General features: G+C 40.0%; 2 protein-coding genes across 2 annotated transcripts in view; one reads left to right on the forward strand and one right to left on the reverse strand.

Annotated features, from left to right (window-relative positions):
* Positions 1-18,927, reverse strand: part of LOC124064477 — a 956,368-nt gene that overhangs the window by 639,519 nt on the left and 297,922 nt on the right. The window lies entirely within an intron of this gene.
* irf8 (interferon regulatory factor 8) lies at positions 7,949-12,888 on the forward strand. Its single transcript, XM_046385334.1, has 9 exons — positions 7,949-8,080; positions 8,228-8,438; positions 8,865-9,048; positions 9,295-9,395; positions 9,645-9,702; positions 10,137-10,184; positions 10,315-10,707; positions 10,873-10,988; positions 11,142-12,888. Exons 2-9 carry the CDS (start codon positions 8,268-8,270, stop codon positions 11,337-11,339), a joined length of 1,269 nt encoding a protein of 422 aa, XP_046241290.1. The 5' UTR covers positions 7,949-8,080; positions 8,228-8,267; the 3' UTR covers positions 11,340-12,888.

Below are 18,927 nucleotides of genomic sequence, written 5' to 3' on the forward strand. Positions count from 1 at the left end.
TTGAGGAGTGACGACTTTGACCCATGTGGTGGATAAAGGTCTAGTCATAAAATGCACCGACCTCACCGATAGCAAATCTCACTCGAACCTAACTGAAAAGTTGGCAGCCCTGAATACTGAAGCAGCTAAAACAAATGGGACAAGCAGAATATTTAATGTACCAAATTAAAATGATCATCAAGGTCAGTCAGCCTTTTCTAGTAGAATAAGTAGTCACAGTGCAGGCAACACAGAGGGACAAGGAGAGGGAGAGGCATGCTGAGAGCTGTGGTCAGATAGAGACATATTCTGGAGATACGGATGATCCAGTGGGAATACCTCAAATTTGTAAGTAGGTAACGTAGGTTAAACCACTTTTGAAAGCTATCCTGTTCAATAATATCATTAAAGGCATAATTCTAATATCATCACAAACAGTAAGCAATTGACCAGCACAAATTAAAACGAGGGAGGAGGCCTTATCTCGGAGTAGTCACAGATTGTTTCTTTAAATGTAGATTTGAACAGTCATTGTAGTCTTCAGAATTAGTCCTGAATATGCAAATTTTCATATATAAATATTATAGAATTGGGTGAAATGCACTTTTAAAAAATTGTTCTGGGGAATAATGTAGCAACAAAACATGCGGTCTAGCAACAGTCTAGTGGTTATAAAACACAAAAATGTTTAGACATTATATCTTTAGTAACACACAACTACGCATAACTAATGGAGTACATGCGTTGGGTAACGTATTGCGTATTGCGTCACTTCCTGTTCTCGCACTACTCATTCACTTGCTAGCGTTTGGTGTTCGGTGGTATTGGTGTACTTGAGTCGACATATTTTGTGTTAGCTTTTACTGTGGTTGGTTCTTACAAATAAGTACACAAGCACTTTAGGAAAAGTTTATTAACCGCACGATCATCTAGATTCTTTCCTTTTCCGATCCCCGTCCTGTTTGTCGTTAGGCTTAGCTTAGTGCTAACATGGCTTCTTCCACTCACTCTCCCTCTGCCTCTCCCTCTCCCGTCTTCTGTAAGGTGTGTGAAATGTTTAGCTATTCCTCTGCCTCCTTTAGTGAGAGTGAGATGTGTAGAAAGTGTAGCTTATTCATAGCCTTGGAGGCGAGGCTAAGTGAGTTAGAGGCCCGGCTTCGTACTGTAGATCACAGTCCATTAGTCCCGACAGCTAGCCAGCAGCAGTTAGCCTGTGCGGACCGGCCTATTTTAGCTACTTTAGCTGATGTCAGCCGCCCCCCGGCAGCCCCCGAGCAGCCGGGAAGTCAGGGAGGTTGGGTGGCGGTTCGAAAGAAGCGTAGTCCAAAACAAAGACCCGTGGTTCACCACCAACCGCTTCATGTGTCTAACCGCTTTTCCCCACTCAGCGACACACCCGCTGAGAAACCGACCCTGGTTATTGGCGATTCTGTTTTGCGATATGTGAAGCCGACACCAGCGACCATAGTCAAATGCATCCCGGGGGCCAGAGCGGGCGACATAGAGGGCAATTTAAAGCTGCTGGCGAGAGATAAGAGTAAATATGGTAAGATTATAATTCACGTCGGCGCTAATGACACTCGACTACGCCAGTCGGAGGTCACCAAAGTCAATATTGAGTCGGTGTGTAATTTGGCAAAAACCATGTCGGACTCCGTAGTATTCTCTGGTCCCCTCCCGAATCTGACCAGTGATGATATGTTTAGCCGCATGTCATCGCTCCGTCGCTGGCTGTCACGGTGGTGTCCAGAAAACAACGTGGCCTTTATAGATAACTGGGAGACTTTCTGGGGAAAACCTGGCCTCATTAGCAGAGACGGTATTCATCCCACTTGGGGTGGTGCGGCTCTTATTTCTACCAATATGGCCAAGTTTATTAGACAACCAACACCCTGACAACCCAGGGTCGAGGCCAGGAAGCAGAGTCGCTGTCTTACACACTTCTCTGCTGCTTCTGTAGGACTGCCGCCCTCCGTTAAAATTAGAATAAATAAAAATATAAATTCACACAGTAATACTAAGATTAATAATCCCATAGAAATAGTGTCAGTGCCTCGTCCTCCCATAGTCCAACCAGCACAAAATTTAAGAAGTGTTAATCATAATAACCTCATAAAAATACAAACTAGCAAATATTTAGAGCCAAAAAATAGGACAGTCAGATGTGGATTGTTAAATATACGATCCCTCCACTCTAAATCCCTCCTAGTCAGTGATCTAATTATTGATCATCAGTCTGATATATTCTGCCTCACTGAGACTTGGTTACGGGATGAAGAATATGTTAGTTTAAATGAATCAACTCCATCTGGTTATATTAACTATCATGTTCCTCGAGGCACAGGCCGAGGAGGAGGAGTGGCAGCAATCTACCACTCCAGTCTTCAGATTAACCCCAAACCTAAATCCATCTATAGCTCATTTGAGAGTCTCACTCTCAGCCTGTCTCACCAAAACTGGAAGTCAGAAAAGCCAGTTTTATTAGTTGTTGTGTATCGCCCACCTGCTGCTGCTTACTCAGAGTTCCTGTCTGAGTTTTCTGACTTCTTATTTAGTTTAGTGCTCAGCACAGATAAAGTCATTATAGCAGGTGACTTCAACATTCATATGGATGTTGACTCTGACAGTCTTAAGACAGCCTTTAGTTCACTCTTAGATTCAATAGGTTTCCTTCAGAGAGTGAATGAACCAACACACTGCCACAATCACACACTCGATCTGGTTCTCACCTATGGCCTAGAAACTAAGAACCTGTCAGTTGCCCCTCAAAACCCTCTCCTTTCAGACCATTCGCTTGTAGTTTTTGAACTAACTCTAGAAGACTTTACAGCACACAACAAAAAGGTCTATTACACCAGATGCCTCTCTGAAGATAGTGTAGACAGATTTAGGGATGCAATCCCATCACAGCTCCCCTCAGCTCCATGTACCAGTACAACAGACCGTACTGATTTAAACGTTACTCCTGCAGTAATTGATTCCTTTGTCAACAACACTGCAGCCACGTTGCACACAGTTTTAGATATGGTTGCCCCACTGAGAAAGAAGGTTAGAAATCATAGGAGGCTAGCTCCTTGGTATAATTCAAATTTACGAAAACTTAAACAAACATCAAGACGGATGGAGAGGAAGTGGTACTCCACCAAATCAGCTGAATCCCAGAGAGCCTGGAAAGATAGTCTATTGACATACAAAAAGGCCCTTCGTGAAGCCAGAACTGCCTATTATTCAACATTAATAGAGAAAAACAAGAACAACCCACGTTTTCTCTTTAACACTGTAGCCAGGCTGACCAAGAGTCACAGCTCTGTTGAACCTTGTATTCCTGCAGCTCTTAGCAGTGAAGACTTCATGAGTTTCTTCACCAATAAAATCAATAACATTAGAGAAAAAATCAATAAAGATCTTCCCAGAATAGCCAATATAGTGTCATCTCCAGTAATCTCTTTTAATCCTACTCCATCCCTGGACAGGTCCCTGGACAGGTTCCTGCCCATAGACCTCCCCGAGCTGACCTCCAGCATTAACAAATCTAACCCAACTACATGTCTCTTAGACCCCATCCCAACTAAGCTCCTCAAGGACGTCTTTCCCTTGATTAGCGTTTCCCTCTTAGATCAGATAAACTTATCCTTAACAACAGGTTATGTACCACAGGCGTTTAAAACCGCTGTTATTAGACCTTTACTTAAAAAACCTTCACTTGACCCAGACATCTTAGCAAACTATAGGCCGATATCCAACCTCCCGTTCCTATCTAAAATACTCGAAAGAGTGGTTGCAAATCAGTTGATTGATCACCTACACAGGTACAGTCTCTTTGAGATGTTTCAGTCTGGTTTTAGAGCCCATCACAGCACAGAAACAGCACTGGTTAAAGTCACAAATGACCTCCTCATGGCATCAGACCGGGGGCTTGTCTCCATACTTGTTTTGCTAGATCTCAGTGCTGCTTTCGACACTGTAGATCACAGCATTTTATTACACAGATTAGAACATGAGACTAGGATCACAGGGACTGCGCTATGCTGGTTCAAATCATATTTAACAGATAGATTTCACTTTGCTCAAGTTAATAATGTTTCCTCTTCATATATAAGGGTTAGCCTCGGTGTTCCACAAGGTTCAGTGCTTGGGCCGATCCTGTTCACCTTATACATGCTCCCTCTAGGAAATATTATTCAGAAACATGACATAAACTTTCATTGTTATGCTGATGACACTCAGCTGTACTTATCCTTAAAGCCTGAAGAAACAGAGCCGTTAGCCAGACTCCAGGCATGTCTTAAGGACATAAAGGACTGGATGACCTCCAATTTTTTATTATTAAACTCAGACAAAACTGAGATCATTATTCTAGGCCCCAAACACCTTAGAAATAGAATAGCTGATAATATTCTCTCTCTGGACGGCATTACTTTGGCCTCCAGTACGACTGCAAGGAACCTCGGCGTTATCTTTGATCAAGACGTGTCATTTATTCATCACATTAAACAGACCTCTAAGACCGCCTTCTTTCACCTCCGTAATATCGCTAAGATTAGGAGCGTCCTCTCTCAGAGTGATGCTGAAAAACTTGTTCATGCTTTTGTTACTTCTAGGCTGGACTACTGCAACTCACTATTGTCAGGATGTCCAAATTATTCTATTAATAACCTGCAGCTGATCCAAATGCAGCAGCTAGAGTTTTAACAGGAATCAGTAAAAGGGATCATATCTCCCCCATCTTAGCTTCTCTTCACTGGCTTCCGGTAAAATTCAGAATAGACTTTAAAATTCTCCTACTTACATATAAGGCCCTAAATGGACTAGCCCCATCATACCTGCAGGATCTAATAGTCCCATATACTCCCAATAGATCACTCAGATCACAGAGTGCAGGTTTACTTACAGTTCCCAGAATTTATAAAAGTAGAACGGGAGGACGAGCCTTTAGCTATCAGGCACCCCTGCTGTGGAACCAGTTGCCAATCTGGGTTCGACAGGCAGACACCACCTCCACTTTTAAGACTAAACTTAAAACCTTTCTGTTTAGTAAAGCATATAGTTAGCACCAAATAAAGTGTGTAGGGCTGGTAGGCATAGTTTCACCCACCTCATGATATATAGCCACAGGTAGAATAGGTCTGACTAACTGTTAATCTTTAAATCTCTATCATAGCTAAGCTGCTATAGGCCTATGCTGCCGGGGGACACAAACATGATCCACCAAGCAGTTTCCCCTCCTCCTTCTCCTCTTCTATCCTCTCCCCTCGTCAGATTAACATGCAGTTCATTATTTTATGTCACTAACTGTGTGTCCAGTGCTCCTCGTAGTCTTGTGTCTCTCCCTCCCTCCCTCTCTCTCTCTCTCTCTCTCTCTGTATCTTTCTGCAGGTATCTCTCCATCCAGATCTTCAAGTTGAACTGTAGCCGGCTCTATGACCAACCCAATGTGTATTGTTGACATCTGCCTGTCATTCCTCTATGTACCGACTATGGGCGGGGTGGTTCTCCCTACGGGCCGAAATCGAACTGATATGATAGTGATTCTCAACATCACATAAAAAAAGAATACATGAATGTTACAGCAGTTCATTATAATTTTCATTACTATAATTTTCTTATAACTTGTGAAATGTTAAAATCATATTGAGGTGGTAGCAAAAGTGAAACTAAACAGTTGAGATTTTGTTTTGCTTATCTTTTTAGTAATGTCATTTCTCATGTTGTTAATTGATTTCCTGCCTGTACAACATCCATTGCACGTCTGCCCGTCCTGGGTGAGGGATCCCTCCTCTGTTGCTCACCCTGAGGTTTCTTCCATTTTTTCCTGTTAAAGGTTTTTCTGGGAGTTTTTCCTTAGTCGATGTGAGGGTCGAAGGGCAGAGGATGTTGCTGATGTTATGTTAAGCCCTTTGAGACAAACTGCTTGTAAAAATGGGCTATACAAATAAAGTTGACTTGACTTGACTTGACTTAAAATTGGCAAAATGTTCCTTTAAGTAATACCTTTGAGCTACATAAACTATAGCCGAGTAAAACTACACATCAGTCCACAGTCCAAATGCTTAAGTCTTCCTGATTTTACTGAATCTCTGGTTGATCTTTTTATCTTTATTTATTGTTTTTTGTTTGTGTTTTATAATAAAATGCAGTGACTGACAAAAAATATGGACATGCTAATAAATCTGTACTATGAACACTGTGGAATGTGTCTGTGTCTATGACAGGGAAAATGAGTGTATATATATATATACGGTGAGTATTGCAAGTACACAACTCACAGATCAGCAGGTCATCTCATGAAGAAGCTTTGTAACCACACTGATTAAAACCCAGAATAGCTTTTCTTGAATTTAAATCAGTGGTTGAGGTTTGAGAGGTTTCTGGGTTTTACTCAGCAGATCACCTGGTAGTGTGCATGACACCAAAGGCCAGAGGGTATACAGCGTCACGAAAATAACCAGAAAATGTAGCCAAAAAAGACAGAAAACAGACTTACAGTATAACCTTAAAGTACAGGAAGTTTGAGTGTTCCTGAATTTTAGTTTGTGTTTGTAGTCAAATTTCAACTGCTTTTTGACACCTTAGTGGTCTTATTGCGTCCTCTGGGAATCAAAATCTTAACATGAGGTGTACATCTTATTATAATAAATTGTTTTTGTCATTATAACCGAGACATAATAATAGACCAGTATAAATGGAGTTGATTTGTCCAAGTAATCAGTAAGACATTCAGTTTTATACAGTGTGCTTAAGAGTATTTAAGAAAAATCCTCTCTTGAAATGAAGATCAAACTGTAAGCAAAGTTTAACAGTATTAGTACAGATTTTTGTACTTTTGTACATTTAGCAATCTCTCCCCCACAATCATTATCCCAAATCAGTGCTGTGGTTCGTTTTGGCTGATGCTTAAGTGACAGAAAATAACCAGGAATGCTTCCTCAAGGTTTTGCCCCCCACCTTTGGTGTCACACAAAGAAGTTGTTATCATAAAATCTTCCAGAAAATACACTTCCCATCGTTTCTTTTGTGGGCATGCCAGTTTTGGAGCTTGGCTTCAAAACTGCAAGTGAATTGAAATTTAGTTTGTTTACCTAATATTTCCCCTAAATTAAATAAATGTGACTCAGAAGAGTGAGGCTTTGCAATGTGTGTTAACGGCCACAAGCGGACATGTTTAGATGGGAAGACAAGGTGGAATTTACTCTGTAAATACTAACAGAAAGCATAGTCAGACTTACTGTAAGCTTAGCAACTGGGAATACTGTAAGGATGTTTGAAGCAAGATATGTGGCAATTAGTTTTCTGCTGATTGGGCCACCGATTAATCGACAAATCTCTATATCTGTCCCAAAGGAATATACGTGAATGTTCTGACTTGATGGTGAGAGTAGGTGAGGAGCACCTTCTCTGTAAAAACAAAACATTAATGACACTGAATAGCATGACATTTGGCAGAAAACTATTGGAGAGGTGGATAGAAATATAAAGTGGCTTTGTCATTATTATTCCACTGTGAATCCCCTTTTTATCTGATAGCGTTTGATATTCGAGTTCTCCTAACGGTCCTCCCACCATCATTTTTGACATTTTTGATTTTAGACGAATATAAATCTCCAAGAGTTCAAGTGGAATCAACATTTCGACACCACCATACAAGCGGCACACTACCGTACCTGCACTTAGTCTATTTGGTTTCTCACCACTCGTGAGTGGGTGTGAGGGGTACATATCACCTTTCTGTGGAGCGCAGAAATCCCCGCAGTACAAGGTAACTTGTGACTCTCCGGGTTTATTCAGCCTCTGCGTGTCTTTTAGCGTGGGCAGCAACTTAACAGCCATCGCTTGTGTCAGGCCATTTCTTGTAAATGCCCACACTTCACAGAAAAATACTTCCGGAAAGGGTCGCCCTACAAAAGCTTCGACGCATTTCATTGGTCAGAGGAAGGCGGCGCTGTCAAATCATCTCCCAGCTGTTTCATTCATAACACGGAGAAGTATAAATTTCATGGTTATGTGTCGGAGAAACGGTGAATCACTTGACAAAATCTGACTGTGAGCCATCTGTCAACATCTCAGGGTATCACACACAGGACTAATAGCTCGACTTTTTATCGTAAGTGCTTTTATTTCTGAAAGGTGAAAGTTGGAAAACACCAGTTAGAGTTTTTGTCTTGGATAAAGAGAAATTATCATAATGTCTGAGAAAAAGTGAATCTTTTATTTATTATTATTATTATTATTATTATTATGACTCATTTAGATACGAGTGGACAACCTATAAACAACTTTTCTCCATCGAGATGTCAAACACGGGAGGTCGCAGACTGAAGCAGTGGCTGATGGAGCAGATCCAGAGCGCGCAATACTCCGGACTGCAATGGGAGGACGAAAGCCGCACTTTGTTCCGAATCCCATGGAAACACGCAGGGAAACAGGATTACAACCAAGAAGTAGACGCATCGATTTTCAAGGTTTGACACCCTCTTCTGTAGTCCCACGAACAGGAACCTTTACAGGGGCTGCTGGTTTAATGCACCCCCAAAACTAAAACTGAATCTTGATAGATCGGTCCTCAAGCCTGGTTCTTTTGTTTCCGAAAGGAAATTCTAATTTAGACCTTTCATTTAAATTTATTTCACTGGGCCTTAAGATTCAACATTTTTAACTTGACAACATTTAATAAATAGATTTCATTTTTAAATAGTAACATTGTAAACCTGCAGCTTAGGTGTCACTTTTGCATTTCATTTTCTTATTTTGTTATTATTATAAATATTCTTTTTTTTCTGTCTTTCTTTCTTTTGCTGAAAAATAAAGGATCATTTTTCATAACAGTTCCTGAAGCAACTTTTATCCAGTACAGTAATATCGTTAGTGATCGGTTTGTCTCTCCACAGGCCTGGGCTGTGTTTAAAGGCAAGTTTAAGGAAGGAGACAAGGCTGAGCCTGCAACATGGAAGACCAGACTGCGTTGTGCCCTGAATAAAAGCCCCGACTTTGAGGAGGTGACAGAAAGGTCACAGCTTGACATCTCTGAACCCTATAAAGTCTACCGCATTGTACCTGAGGAAGAGCAGAAGAGTGAGTTTGTCTCATTGTGACTCGTGTTAACTTTCAGTTTTAAAAAAATCAAAAATCTCTCTCTCTTATCCAGCTACAAAAAAACAGTTATTAACAGTTGATGTCCTAAAAGCCAGCACTGGTGGCCTTTAACAGACATTTTTGCACAAAGCTGTAATCTAATATTTCCAGCATATTGCATGTTCAGTTGGAAGCTACTGTTTGTACCATGAGTAGAGTCTTAATGTCTTCTTCTTCCACCTTCAGATGGCAAAAGCTCGATGGTAGCCATGGTAGCTACCACCAGCTCTGGTGATATCACTGACATGGACTGCAGCCCTGCAGAACTAGAGGAGCTCATTAAAGAGGTGAGACTACCTCTCACTTTAAGCTTCTGATTAATCCGTATATCTTACATCTTTTTCTCTACCCTGTCACATCCGTTTCTAGATGCCTTTGCTGCCACTCAGCTTTGTTTTTTTGTTTTTATTGTCACCTTTCCTTTCTGATTGCTACACTCTGCTGTCGCCTTCGACACACTCCTACTTGATCTTCATGACTGTGACGTGTACAAAGGTGCTTTGTAGACGATAGCTTTATGTATTGTCTTTTTGCAGGAGGAGGGCTGTAGTATCCAGGCCAGTCCAGAGTATTGGTCTCAGGGCAGCATCAATGGTAAGGCACACTTTTCCACCCAGTTTACAAAAAAACATACACTGATTAAATAACGCTTCACAGTTCAGTGTTGTCGCTATAAGTCTGACCGGGCATATCTTTGCCTTTTGTCTCATCTCTCAAGACAGTAAGACTGTTTCGTCTTTGTGAGACATGATTGAATGTCTGAAAATAACCGCAGTGGAAAGCTAACTGGCATATCCTCACAATTGTGGGTGCTAAATGGAGGCTATATGGTTGTCTGTTTAATTCTGCAATGGAAGAATTGACTAACATCCTGTTGAGCTTTGCTGACTAAGGTTATTATTTCTTCGTGAGATCGTGCTAGAGAAACGGGATTTCTGATGATGCAGCAAAACAATGACATGACACTGTGGTTGTGTCCACTGTGTTAAAAAGGGTCTTAACTCGTCTCTTTCTCCTGTAATTTACAGCTTTCCCATTGCATCAGGACCCTCTGCCATCAGGCAATCCCAGCTCAGGTATTCATTTGTGTTCTCCATGAAAGTCCTATAGTTCAGCGTTAATAATAATGAAGTATAGGATATATGCATCATGTGACATTTGCACTTCTTTTTCATTTGCAAAGTTACCATGTGTTCTTCTCTCCAGCTTTCTCTCAGATGATGATAAGCTTCTACTATGGAGGAAAGCTGATGCACAGCACAGTGGTTAATCATTCAGAGGGCTGCCGGATCTCCCCAGCACAGCAACTGGGTCGTGGTGCTCTATACAGTTCAGACAGCATGCAAAGTGTTTATTTCCCTCCCGCTGAGCACATTGAGTACGACCGTCAGCGCCATGTCACACGCAAGCTCTTGGGACACCTGGAGAGAGGCGTACTGGTCCGTGCCAACCAAGAGGGCATCTTCATCAAAAGGCTGTGCCAGAGCCGTGTTTTCTGGATTGGGCTGGGAGAAGTGGGCTCACAATACAGCCCCATGCCTTGCAAGCTTGAGAGGGATGCTGTAGTCAAGATTTTTGACACAGGAAGGTTTCTTCAAGGTGAGCCTCTATGATTATTTAGTTATTTGAAAACTCTGAAGAGAGTAAATCAATGCAAAACACATGCATTTCCTCTCAGCACTTAATGTAAGCAAGGTCATAACAGTGGACTGACAACTTGCAAATATTGTCTAAACAGCTGTTCACATACTTTGTATGTTCCAGCTCTTCAGCTGTACCAGGAGGGTCAGTTTCCTGCTCCTGATCCGACAGTGACTCTTTGTTTTGGAGAGGAGCTCCATGATCTGAACAGTGCCAAGAATAAATTGATCATTGTGCAGGTAAGACCAGTGAAGTCATAACATACATTGCACTCAAACAGCAGATTGGCTACACAGAAAATGGAGTCTTGACACCTTCCCACAGCAGAAAAAGAGTCATCGCTTTATGCTGACAATAAAATTGCATTGCTCTGTCTCCTCTTGTTATGGCAGATCAGTGTGGTGCACTGCCAGCACCTGCTGGAGGCACTGAACATGCGGCGCTCTCAGCCCTACTGCAATAACCCAAACCTGGAGATGCCTGATAATCTGACCAGTGACCAGATGGCCCGCATCTACCAGGACTTGTGCAGCTACAGCTCCCCCCAGAGGCCAGCGTGCTACAGAGACAACATGCCCATTACAGCCTGAACTGTGACCTTCCACAAGCGCCTGTAAATGTGTACCAGACTGAATGTACATCACATTAGGGAGAGTTTCACAATTAGTTTTGACTGTCTAAATCCATACCGGTCACAGTGCAGACATAAAGATAAAGAGGAGCAAATCTGTTATCATTTAAGCTATAGCTCAGTGATAAGATGCCCCTGATATTTTGTATATCAGTAATATTTCTATTTGCATATGTACAGCACTAACACAGACTCTGTCTCACACCTCTGATTAATTATTACAAGAGACAGTTATCATCCAGCAGATCATTTACATCTATTACACACAACTAAAGTGTTTCAAAGCCTTAAGAACAAATTCACCCTTCAGTCTTATATCTTTAAAACAAACATGACAACAGTTTGATTTATGAAAGCAATTTAGTTCTCAAAACTGAAGTCTATTTTGACATGCATCATTTTTATTATTGTTGTTTCTACAGTGGAGTTGCTACCTTATGTGCTGGCCTTTTGGATAAACAAACCAAATAGAAATATTTTGTCATCTATTTTTACATTTTTTTTTACAGTAAATAAAAAAATCTATGTATGAGTTGATAAAATTTACATGCAATGTAGCATTACATTACAGATAGGTTTTACTATCAGACTGTTGTAGCCTACATGACCTTTGTTTCAACATTTTTTATAAACTGCATTTTGAGTAAAACATGTTTTTTACTGAACTACAGATGTGCTCGTTTCATTGTAATCAAATTGTTATTTCACTTAATGTTGACTGTTGAGTTATTAAAGAAAAAAAGGGAAAAAAAGACCAGTACACAACAGTATGGTGCGCTGTGCTGATGTGCACAGGTTAGACTCAAAAGTTTCTCCTAAAGATAATGAGACCATGTTTTTTTCTAATTAATTACAAATTGCATTTGTCTTAAATTCCTGTCAACTATTTTCCAAAACTTGCCATACTATTTTGGACTATCCAGGTACCTATTTCAACCATTTAAATTGTTGAATTATATTTATGAGATTGGTTCTGCACTGATCCTGCACATCCACACAGGCCAAGACAAAATACTGCAATTCTGACAACAACAAAACTAAACCATGATGTTTGTAGTAGACTACCTACCTCATGCAAGTCTCTGCATATAAAACCATATGCAAAGCTGTCAGGTGGGAGCAAAATGTAAAAACAAGAAATTCTTCACGGAGTATGCAACATTTTTCTGCCTGCCTGTTTCAATGCTTGAGTGACTGAATATCACGCTTGATGGATGAAACACTCAAAGCTACAACACAATGTTTCAATGCCTGAATCCTTATATCAAATAGAAAATTCTTGACACCTTATGCATAATTTCCTATAAATGTCCATATAATTTAATGCAACTCGTTAAGAATCTCAAGAGATATTTAGGATCTTTATTCGAGCTTTTGTGGTTTGAACAATGCTTGGCTGCACAAACTACAAATGTCTGGGCGGTTAAAGCAAATTTCACACAAGTCTACTATCTCTGCAGAAGTGGAACATTAAAATATGAATTTACAATGTAAAGTTATTTGAGACAGTGAAGAATTTCTCATCTGACTGAAATCTTTTTCACAACTGTGAGGTAGATCGTTTAAAAGGCCACCGGTTCTTTTGTCACATCAGTGATAATAACAAAGTGTTATAGAGGGAATTCCTCCGCTACTGAGACAGTCATCTATTATGTATACATACTGATTATTAGTCAGGAATTAGGAATGATGAAACAAAGGCATGGTATGAAAGTAAAAGAAGGATCTAGGCTACTGAAGGCAGGGAAAATTCCACCCCCCCCCTCCCCATCTCCCCGCTGAGTAACAGAGAAAGGACAAAAATGATTGAATGGTTAAGTTGTCACAATGAGACAGCAACATCCCTTCTTCTTGTTCTCCTGTGTCTCACAGTTTGGTCATTAAAAATCAGTGTCATCTCACGTCAAACTGGTAATATTGGCAGGGAAGTGCGTTCAACAGAATTTCGGTAGACACGCGCACGCACAAACAAACAAAAAAAACAAGAAACAATTTCAGTTCCCCAACACAAAAAACAAGGGTTTCTAAAGATCATTATAAATGCTGCCACGTATAATCTACTCTTACATATCTTTGTCACAAACTAAGTGTATAAACAGAAATTCCAAACAATAAATTTGACTGAGTAGCTCAGCCAGTCAGTGTTTTAATAATGAAAAAAAGGTTTACTGTAATGACCCACACAGGGCACATAGTGAAAGAGGTCATGTGCTCCTCATATGACGTGTGGATAAAACCTTCTACTTAAATTAGACTATTTAATCAGTGGTTGACTGAATAAAACACAGGTGGGATACTGGGTGTGTGTGTGTGTGTGTGTGTGTGTTTGTGTGTGTGTGTGTGTGTGGTTATCTTTATGGGGGAGTTCTGTCTAAGTTCCACAGAACAGGAACTTACTTCAAAAACTGTCTCAGGAAACTGACTCTACCCCCCCACCCCCAAACAGCATGTCAGAGACTAACATGATGTATTTATGATACACACATATGCCATGTAATCTGTGATGCGAATACTCTACTGGTGAACTTGGAATTACAGTATCTGGGTAAATGTCAAAAATCCCGGAGAAGCCTTTGAATAAGTATTGTTTTAAAAGCACAAACAAAGATAAAAGACTGTTTACCGCCTAACTGTATTGATTCATTACACCAAATTTCAACAGGGAAGTAACTTGATGAATATTATTTAATTGTGAAATTGAATTGCTCTGCTCAGAATTTATATTTGCAGGCTTCTTATTACCTGTAGTTGTATTGTGTTCTAGTTTTTTAATTCTTCACTTGTCTAATTATTCTAACATTTTTGTTGTTTACTTTAGTGTTGACCTCTTTTTTACCCTTTATTTTGAAAAGTACTATAAAAAAAAACCCATCATCACTGTGTCAGCTCTGAAGTACGTTTTGGGAAATACGTTATTTCTTTTATTTCTCTGAGTTAGATAAGAATATAGATGCCACTCTTCTATCTATGTGCTAAATGTGAAGCAGCGGGTCAGCTCAGCACAAAGGCTGCAGGCACGGCAAACAGTCTGGCTCTGTCCAGAAATCTCACCAGGTACCAGCACCTTGTTTTTACTCCAACGAGATAACGTGTGGATTTAGCTTTAAAAGTGTTGGCAGGTGCATTAAGACAGAGGCTATTTGTTCCCCCTCTTTCCAATCTCTGTGCTTAGCTAAGTTTAATGGGTGTGATTTGTTTTGATGCACCCTTGTTGGACATAGCCTTGGTATGTGGTGACATTTTACACCCGAAATGTCAAACTTGAACATCACTGTCACACCACAATGTCCTGCAGAAACACTTTTTTGTCCATTATTCAACTGGAACAGAAGATGATGAAGTTGAAGATGTGCATGAAGCATCTAAGTTTTATAATTTGCAGTTTCTTTGCTACAACATCCATATCTGAAACACCAGGCCTGTGCAGTAACATAGTGAGCTGACTCCAAAACTCTTCCACTGCTACACTTGTGTGTTTTCCGTTCTGTAAGATTCTACTGTATGTAATTACAGAGAAAACATAGAATATTTTAAAAAACTAGTTTCTCAGTGGGTTCAAGTTTTACATAAGAAACTGGTGGTCAAACGAGAGAAGACAGTAAAATCTCAAAGAACACAGGGAGGACTATGGAGGTGGAACAATACTCTTATTTATGTTCAGTTTTGAGAGTAGCATTACTAAACAAAAGATTGCATTTTATAAAAAGATCAGTTTTTTTCCCCTCCAGCTCTGACAGGAATTCTGTAGAAAGAAAAAGAGGCACATGCTTGTGTGAATTTCTGCTAACGAAGTCTCTTTTCTGCTCAGATTTTCAGTGTCTGCAGTGTGGTTCTCTTTGCATTGCAACATCTCTGTGGTGTCTGAGGCTTCCCACAATAAATCATTAGAGACGACTGACAAACATAACTGATGTTGCTACCATACAGAACCATGGCCCCCTGCTCCATTACATTACGTTATTGTTCAATATACTGTATTGTACACTGGGCACTTAAAGGAAACAGCATCTATTTTGTGAAAAGAAGCGCTTCAAGGAAATCAAGCTAAAAAGAGGAATAACACAAACTGAAAGCTTTTCCTCATAAATTAAATGAATTACTTTGTCTATTTTTGTTGTTTCCTGACTTGACTGTATTGCTGACTCTTCAGTCCTTTCAAACAGTGTCCCTTGGTTTGGTTGCAGTCTCAGCACTGTCCTTCAGTTAAACTGTTGTTGCTTCCCACTGCATTTTTCAGTTTTTTCAGAATTTAACATAAACACTCACAAGTTCTAATAAAAAACACTTTTGCGACACACATTATTTTCTCATTTGTGTTTTAGTATATTTCAGACGCTTTATGTTAATCTAAAAAAGTTGCCAATGTAATGTCTGTAATTAAAGGCCTTCTTCTCATCATGCCAGGTGAGTGAGTCAAACTGTATGAAAAGAATGTCTTGATCGTAAGCTGTGATTTGCAATAAACAGGTTGTGTTATGCAAGAGGTGGTGCTGAAGGCGTTGGTGGTGTCTCTGGGGGGAACACTGGTTTAGAGTCAGTGGGGGGTGAGATGAGAATAAGCATCCAGAGAGGAACTGGGAGAGCACTGAGGACGCTGTCAGTGGAGAGACAGGTGGACGAGGAACCACATCCTGGGACTCAGGGAGAAAGCCACCTAACCACACATGTTTTGTATACATGAACACACACACATGCACACACGTACACACACATACACCCACGCACACACACACACACCATGTTAGCCACTGATCAAGGATCATATCCTCTAATCAGTATCAGTTCATGTCCTTCAAAACAAAAGGTCCCTATAACCTCCCATCTACAGAGCTCAGCTTCAGGTTTAATTTTGTAAGGTGAGACGCTGTAACGAGAAATAAGAAATAAATATACGAGTACTTCAAATCTCTGAATCAGCATCTGTATGAAAGACAACAACAGTTTTAAAGAAATGTGCAAACGTTGGAATTTGTGTGATGTTGCGAGACTGATTTATAGCTGAGTAAAGACAAAGAAGTATGCTGATTTACAGGAAAGCTGTTGATTGTAACCTGCCATCAATGAATCTTCCTTTTCTCTGTCTATGTGGTCTTAATGCTTTTAATGTTTGATTAGTCCGATTCTTAGGTTCCTCACAGTAACAACAGAACAAAAGGACTAACATTATTAAAAGAAACAGATAAAGTAATTATGTAGGAATTAGCTACCGACATAAACATAAACTCTGTCAGTGTACATTTTCTAAAGTGATTACAGGCTTGGATTAAATGTTATTTTAAAGGAGACTGGACAAATTGAATCAGCCTGTAAAGTGGCATCTGAGAATTGCGTCAGTCAGTGTCCTGCTGCACTCTCTGACATGAGTGATCCTTGACCGCCTGATCTGGACAGGAAACACAGGAAGGAGCCCAGGAAGATGGTCCAGCATACAACTTCTCCACTGAAAAGAGGAACAGTCAACACAGTGACCATCTGTGAAAAAGATATAGACAATCAACTAAGTTTTTTATAAACTTTGGCTTGTGGGAATCAGATATGATTGGGGGGGGATCCATACGTCTGTGATGAGAAAGACACAAACTATAAAAATATATTTCATTGCTTTAAATATGTCCCACCCTTTTGAATGCAGGACTTAATGGGCTGCATTCAAAAGGGTGTACTGCACTTACTGTGCAGTACACTTAATTAAAACTAAGGCAAAGCATACTTCTGTTTCATATTCAGGCAAAACAAAACTTATCAGTAGTAAAAGAAGGTTATGGATGTCTAGATGGAGGGGAAGGCCAGGGCGGGGTGACAGTCCCCGGGGAACCAGAGCTGGGGTAGCATGAGAGCTGTATTGACATGCAGCTTACAGCTCAGTGCTCAATGGGTGATTGTGTGTGTGTGTGTGTGTGTGTGTGTGTGTGTGTGTGTGTGTGTGTGTGCATGCAAAGTACAGAGATGACGGGATGTGGGTTGTCAGAAAGGTTACAGTTATGTGATACCTGAGAAACATATTTTCTGCAGTCTCAACAGGTATTATGAATTTACTCATTCTGTGAAAGTATATATGTAAATATATATGTTTACAAAAAAAAAACCAAGAACTTGAAAAAAAAGCTCAGCAGAAGAAAAATCATCTGCCCCCGTCAAAAAATACCCTAAAAAAAACCAACACAAACAACAATAATTAATATTGCTCATATTTCAGGATTACATATAGAAGAGCACTGTTTTTTCCCCACATTATTTTTGTGTACACTGCCCACCTAACTCAATCGTTATCAATTGAGGAACAAGATCTTTGTGGTTTTAAACCTTGTTTCCAACTATATCTTTAGACCTGTATAAGTCACATTGATTACACAACCTCTTTCTGAGTAAGAAGTCACACACTGTCCAGGCAGCAGGTGCTGCTGGGATGGAGATTATTTAAAGTTGCTCTAAAATGGTCCGAGTACAGCTGAAAAGGCCAAGCTGTCTGTCGGCCACATGTCTAAGTAGAAAGTACGGTGACAGTACATACTTCCCTCTTTGAAATACCAGAACCCAAACATGACCATAAAATGACTGAGGTGGAATTACCTGCAGCACAGCGTTAAAGTCATTTACACAATGAATCTCTTAATTTCATTTGGAAACTGTGATGGGTGTACTGCGTCATCCTAAGTTTATAATTATATTATATTTAGATAACGTGACGTACTATTAAAATGGTATCTCTCAAAATTTGGATCACGAGAGGGAAAGTAATTCTTGCAGACAGGAGAAATTGTGAACAATTTGCATGTTGAGAAGCAGTAACCCAGTGAGAGGTTCAAGAGTATTTTTATCACAAGATTTGCATGTTACCGTCCACTGCTGTGTCCCATAGAGGGAAAGAAAAGGGAGCAGCACTGAGGATCATTGAAGCAGATCTTCTATGGCTAGTTAACCATGATGGTTAACACAGTTTACAGTTCACATCAATAGAAAGTGGATGGGGGAAAATCCTGCTTATGTAACTTAGGGCAGAAAAAGTAAGGCTCGTGTCATAAGAGTGCTCAAAAGCAAGAGAAGGAAATAGTGAAACTTAAGAAAAAGAGGAAATAGCTGTTTGTTGGGAGAAGCTCTGTTACTGAAAAATAATTCTCTTTATTTTCTAGTTGGCTTTTCATGGTATTCTTGCTCAAAGACAACAACTTGGACAAACCACCTTGAGTTACATGTTGCCATCTAGTGGCCACATGAAGTCAAAAATGACTGCCTTGCAACATCACATTTTCTTGCACACAACAGGATACATAAGAGTTAAAATACATACAAGTACATGAAATGTATACATAAAATATTTTAGACCTTGCACGTAATTAAGCCTTTATTCATTTCACTTAAAAGTACTGAACTATTTCTCACTGATTATCTAAATAAGTTTCATAGTTTTTTTTTCTTTTTAATTTCACAGTGTTCCATTTTCCACCTCAACACTAGTGGTGGTCTTCATTTTATTTTTGATTTATTATTTATCATCATCATTATTATTCAAGTCGCAACTTTTTTCTGTTCTTCACGGTGTGAATGAT

This window comes from Scatophagus argus, chromosome 1 (assembly GCF_020382885.2).
Source record: "Scatophagus argus isolate fScaArg1 chromosome 1, fScaArg1.pri, whole genome shotgun sequence".
NCBI lineage: Eukaryota > Metazoa > Chordata > Actinopteri > Scatophagidae > Scatophagus > Scatophagus argus.